General features: G+C 40.1%; 1 protein-coding gene across 1 annotated transcript in view; it reads right to left on the bottom strand.

Annotated features, from left to right (window-relative positions):
* Positions 1–3,920: 3,920 nt before the first annotated feature.
* DAPP1 (dual adaptor of phosphotyrosine and 3-phosphoinositides 1) overlaps positions 3,921–6,583 on the bottom strand; it is a 63,320-nt gene continuing 60,657 nt past the window's right edge. Inside the window, exon 9 of the mRNA XM_059066912.2 lies at positions 3,921–5,353. Coding sequence (XP_058922895.1) covers positions 5,285–5,353 — 69 coding nt within the window. The 3' untranslated portion in view covers positions 3,921–5,284. The remainder of the gene's footprint in view (positions 5,354–6,583) is intronic.

Below are 6,583 nucleotides of genomic sequence, written 5' to 3'. Positions count from 1 at the left end.
TCTGGTTTGGAGACCGTTTTACCTAACATAAACTGTCAGTTGGAAAATAAACCTCATCCATGAGCCTAACTTAATCTCTGAAATCGGTATCACAGTTCTAGCATGTGCTTTTCATTTTCAGGAATGCAGTCCATCATTCAAGGTTGTTAATTTCCTCCTAGGATCTTTGACAATCAGAGTTTGTCACTGGTACCTGGCATTGAGCACCTCCTGTGTGCACCATTCGCTAGCGCTACCACATTGCAGAATTCTAAGGAGCGCAGTGTACGTCATATTTCTGTGCTCCAGGAGCGCGTTTCACCTGACATGTGTACGAATGCAGTCCCTCAAGTTGTGCAGTGAGATCAGCCGGGCGCTGTGCCTGCCTCCTTCCTTCTTCTTGCCTTCCTTTCTTCCTCCCTCCTTCCCTCTCTTCTCCCGTCCTCTACAAATATGAGACGAAATTGTGGTACCCATCTTTAAAGAATGTACAGCTTAGTAAGTGGAACAGGTATAGGAAGTGCTGTGATGAGGCTGTGCACAGGATGCTGTAGAAAACACAGAATATGGGGCATTTAAATTGGGCAAGAACAACAGCCTTCACAAAGAAAGAGAGGCAGGAGATATGTTTTACCTGCAGCATGCTATAAATAGTTAATTGTTCTAACCTAATGAAACATTAGACACATCCATTAAAATCTAGAATTCCCATTATCCAGATTATTATTTAATAGTGTCCAGGAAGTTTTTGCCAATGCAGTGATGCATGAAACAAGAAAGTCTTTTATAAATGAGGTGACCAAAATTGTAATTACTGCTAATTTTATATGTATACCTACATACATTCATACCCACCACCCAGGAAAGAGAACTAATAAATGGAGATACTTACCCTTTGCGTGGTGAACACTGCTACTATTAAAAATTTCTATTTTAAGCAGTATAATAGTGAAATTATTCTTCAGTTCATCCAGAAAAATAAGGTGAAACTTTCTAAGGAATTTTTGAAAAGGTAATATAAAACTAGATTATTTTTAAAGGATAGTGTAAAACTACATCAGGTGCACAACTAGACAGATCAGTAGAACAGAATAACCCAGAAACAGACTTTAGTACATACATATGAGGAGTTAAAACATTGTAAAGATGACATCGTAAGTCAATTGGGAAAGATTTATTTAAAAATTAGCACAGACATTCTTTATGCCCTACTGATGGAAGTGTGAATTGTTATATCCTTCTAAGTAGGACAACTTGGTAATCTCTACCAAACTCAAGTGCACATAACCTTTCACCCAATGTATTAGGATTCTCCAGAGAAAGATAACCCACAGACACAAAATACTTAATTTGGGCACCCCATGTTGAGTCGAATTGACACAAAAGCCCACAATTCCACTTCTAGATATTCATGTTACCGATGCATATGGAGGTGTGAAAAGTATATACTTACAGTCATTGCAGTTTAGTAACATTATTGGAAACAAGTATCCATCATAGATGAGGTGACCGGTTTTTTTGTTTTTTGTTTTTGTAACAATGCCAGTTTATACCTGCTGTTCTGGGTGTAATTATGAGCGCTCCTTTCAACTCTGAAGGGTCCCACTTTAGATAGATTATATGTTCACCCTAATCATAGAGGGTTGGTTAAAGAAATTTCTACATTTGCCCAATGGAAAAAAGAAAGAAGAAGACTTTAGGTACTGAGATGGAATGATCTCCAAAACATAATATTCAGAAGAAAAAGCATGGTGTGAAACTGTGTGCTATGCTACAACTTAAGCATAGGAAGAAAAAACATAGATGTACGTTCACATTTGCTTGTATATGATAGGTGTCGCTGAAGATGCACAGAACGTGGTAACATGGGTAGCCTCCATGGAGTGGAACTAGGAAGCTGGCGAACAGGGTTCCCGGGAGTGACCCTTTTCACCATAAACTTTACTTATTGAATGGTTAACTACCCCAAAGTGATAACATTAACTGAATAAAATATTTCAGCAAACAACAAAATCTATAATAAAATGGTGATGAGGTTTTGGGGAAAGAAAGTTGTATCACTTGGGGTTCACCAAAAAACAACCAGTAGGCTATACATGAATTAGACTTATTTCAAGGGACTGGTTTCCTGATTTTGGAAATTGGCAAGCCCCAAATCTGCAGGGCAGCCCAGAAGCCTGGAAATTCTCGGGCAGGAGCTGAGGCTGCAGTCTACAGGGAGAATTTCTTCCCCATGGAAACCCGAGTTTCGCTCTTGAGGCCTTTCAACTGCTTGAATGAGCCCCACCCATGTTATGGAGCATCACCTCTTTTATATAAATTCAGGGGATTGTAGATGTTATTAAGCACATGTATGAAACAGCTGCCTAGCAACATCAAGATGAAGTCTTTCTCAAGAGGGCTCTTGCTTTATTTTACGTGGCTGTCCACCAGCCAGACCTACTTGAAATGTCCACAGACTGGGCTGTTCTGTTAGTACAAAATACGTTACAGAAGTTGAGGGTTAAGGGTTTAAAACACAGACCTACTAACTTTATGTCGTCTATTGAATTTGATTTTAAAAATGGGATTGTGATAGTTGTATTTTTACTTCAGTGTTCTAATAACTTATTGGATTTTACAAATTCCCAGTCTGTGATAGAAAATAAATTTTAAAAGGAAGCAAATCTGGCCCTTTTCCACAGATAATTTAAGAAGCTCTGCTCGACGTCATGCCCAGACAGCCTGAATCGTGGTGAGCGGAGTGTAGGCTCAACGTGCCTGGGAAGACTTTGACAAAACTACAAGTTTGCTGCAGTTGACCTGAAGTAGCAGTAGAGGAGGGAAGTCGAATTTATATTCACCCTGTAATAATTCTCTTGCTCTCTGCCTGAAACAGGCAGAGACTCGGTGTAACTCCCTGGCCTGTATCCCGAGCGTGAGTGAGAGGGAAGGACCGAAGAGCCCAGTCTCCCGAGTGCCCTGTGGCTGGAAGAGAGGGAACGTGGCCTGCTCAGTGTCCTGTCCAGTGGCCCAGGAATAGGGACGGGTTTCCCTCCGAGACAGTAACAGCCATCTTACCTTTGAGCGGGGCGCTCCCCTGGTCCAGAGGCAGCAGTGCTTCTGTGGGGCAAGATTTTCCCGGGCTTGGGGGGATTCTGAGAATAACTGCTAGTCCTTCGGCTGTGTCTTCAGGTACTTTATGATGAGCACATACTGTTAGCGACAGAGCTTGACACAGACAGCTATTCTCCCAAACAGCCCCACTCCGATTTGGCACGAATCCTCCTCCCTCGTCCTAGGGCCCTTCGCTGAGATCTCTCGGGTGGTGAAATCGCGATCACTTTTCAGGGCTGCCGAGAGCAGGTAAAGCATCTGGGGTAGTACTAGTTGCATGGTGTATGTTAGATCGTCCGTTTCATGTCAAAACCCTCCAGAAAATGGCTTTATCCCAGCTGAAGCCCACTCCATCATATTAGCTTTTTGTGCCTCACTTGCAGTATTTATCGTATTTACTTCTGTACATCATCCTGGATGTCTTTCTTATCTTTTCCATATTCAACTGAAAACTCCTTGAGGACGGGGATTATTTCTTCAACTCGGAATCCTCTGTAGCTCATAGTCTAACCAAAGTGGACTCTTCATTGCTATTTATGATAGTAATTGGTTATATTTCTTTTAAATTACAGTTATTAAAAATACTAGGAAAATATTACAGGCACAGCAAAATCATGCTGTTTTGAATAAAGATAACCAAAGGATGTAAATAAACATGACATATTTTACAAAAAGTAAAAACAATGTTACCTACACAACACCCTTGGATCTAAGAAAAAACAAAACTACGTCTCAGTGAAGATTTATGTCTTAACTCCTTACTTTGCAAACTTGACACAATACATTTTAACTTGACACTTGCTTTATCCCGTATGATACAAACATTACAAAATACATTAAAAACCTTGTTGAAACATAACAAAGATTTAATGTAATTTCTGAGTCCTAGGTGTTTAAATAACAGAAGAAGCGTATTCAACAAGGTAGCCCTTTGGACTGCAAGAGCAGCATCATATCATACCTTTGCTCCACAACCTTTTTGTTTGGGTTCTTCCTCCACTTTTGTCTCCCTTCAAACTTCAGTCTCAAAAAGCAGTATTAATAAAGATAACAGAAGGGGTTAAAATCTATTTAGGAGCTCTGGATGCCAGTATCTCATGCCCCTATTTCAATCCCCTTGTTCTGGCTTGAAAACGCTGTGTAACAAACACATCATTACCCTTTGCATGTGGATTTAGTGTTACTCCCTCAATAGACAAAAGAAGTTGCTCTTGAATACGGCGTAGGGTGTTCCGTGCGGTGCAAGGTACATCTTTTCTTCTCTTGGGCCAATACCTCCCTCTCACTCTGGGGAAGGGATTGTTATAACACACTCTTGTTGAAAAGTTTCTTTCAGTCGGTTTGAGAAACTGTTGGATGAAGATAACTTAGTGCTTACAGGTGCTCTATTATTGTTATGATAATAATTGACGTGGTATTATTAAACTACAAGTTACTACTTTATCACTCTTCCTCTATGTTTTCTCACTCTTTAAAGCGTTTCCCCCAAAATGACTAAAAGAGATGCTTTTTTAAGATTGCACCTTCCATTATCCTTATCATCTTACCCAATAGCCCATAGGAGATTTAGTTCTCACAGGTTTATCATTAGAGGGGAAGAAAGGACCCAGTAGGTATCTGAGCCTTTTGCAAAGAGAAAATAAATACTACAAACATTTTCCATTTTAGTTTTGGAAATTGTTTTTTTGTATAAAGGGGAAAAAAAGTAGAAACAATACTGCTCCTCTGCCCCAATCTTGGACATTTGCTATCTCAATACACTTTCTGAAAAGCAGTCCAAGCCTCGGCCTACATATATAGCTGTTTCCTTCCTGGATAATAGCACAACCCGGAAGTCAGATGAGTTGACCCTGGTGCAGAGTGGGACTTTGGGTAACTAATGTCAACCAGCTTGGGGACAACGAGGGAAAACGAAAACCATCTCCCATTGCGTGTTCTAAGATCGAGCACGCCTGGTCGCAGTGGTTCATCCGCCTCGATCAGAACGAGGAGCCTTCGGTATTCTCAGGGACATGGCAGGACCTTGAAGGGCAGCAGTTTTCTGAGTCAGCAAATGTGGTGTCTTCTGAAAGGTCCAAATCCGCATCTGCTTTTGATTTGTTTCTGCAGAAAAATCTTAGCTTTCATCTGCAACCTGCTGTGGATCACAACATCAGGAACATTCCACCCTGATCCTGGGTCAGGGCATCCCTCATCGAGGAAGGTCTGTCTATTTAAAGATGAATGACCGAGATCGGATTGTGCCTTCCCCCTGATCAAGCTGTTTTCTTATTTGAGACTACAAGAAAGCACACCCACGTGTATTTGTTATTGAGCAACTTTAAGATAACAGACTTTGGCTTTTAACAAACATTAAATAAGAAATGCTGACTAGTAAGAAAACGGTGCAACTACAAATTAATTATCATGTCCCCTCCTCCCCAGGTTTCATTCTGGTTTTCTGTATTTTTCTCAGGAGACTGTACTGTAAAGTGGTTGCTAAAACGTGCACACATTGGGAACTGGCCTAATACTTTTAGTAATCCATAAAATGCACTACTATTCAACGAATCAAAATGAAGATATAGATCTAAATTTATTGATATGGAAAGAGGTTCGTGATATATTGCTAAGTGGAGTGAGCAAGTAAAGAGCACTACAGAATGATTAAATTTTGTTTAATACTTATTTGCAGAGGGAGAAGTCTGAAAGGATGTGCATTTGGTATATTTTTACTTTAAATTTTCTCTAATGATTGTGTCACTTGCATAGTTACAAAATAGAAGAAATTTAAAAGTGATTCGTATTTGAGCAAAAGCTTCATATGGCAGAGTATTTCCCCACTGAATATCAAATACATTGGAACTATCTCAGAATGACTGGTATATTGCTTTGGATCTCAAACTAAAAAGATAACCAAATGCAAAAATCCCAGTATTTAGAAAGGAATATTCAATAAGATTGTATATATCAGCTAACTTCATTTAAAAAATTAGGAATAATTGTCTGTAGTTGAAAACATGAAGGGTTTCAAGATGGTATTTATAGGAAATTTGAGAAAGCTTTAAGGACAAGTTCTTGGCCAACAACTCACTCACTTGCAAACACGCAAAAAAATGCATGAGACTAGTAAATTCTTATAAACTGTCTTCCTCCTGGGAGGTACATAGAAAGCAGATAAATTAACACACCTTTTGTCCTTGACTGGCACACAGTAACACTTAACACTGGACATTAAGCTAAGTATCTCTGATGAGCCTCCTTCTCTGACAAAATAAAAGGATTTTCTACTATAGAAATACGTCAGCTTTCCTCTGTCTGACCTCTGGTCCCACATGTCCTCCTCCAGGCAAACTTGGACCAGCCCACACACTTATAGGAAGCCTGATAGACACCAGGGTGCCAGGCTAGGCTCTGGGGCTGAGACCCCAGTGCATCTTCGTTCTTTTTCTTTTACTCCTTTCTCCATCCCTTTCACATCCCAGCAGAACGAAGAGACTCTTCCATAAGCCTGCAAGTAGACCTCCCG

This window comes from Kogia breviceps, chromosome 6, assembly GCF_026419965.1.
Source record: "Kogia breviceps isolate mKogBre1 chromosome 6, mKogBre1 haplotype 1, whole genome shotgun sequence".
NCBI lineage: Eukaryota > Metazoa > Chordata > Mammalia > Artiodactyla > Physeteridae > Kogia > Kogia breviceps.
The sequence above is the reverse complement of the archived record's forward strand: the minus strand, read 5'-3'. Positions and strand labels throughout refer to the sequence as shown.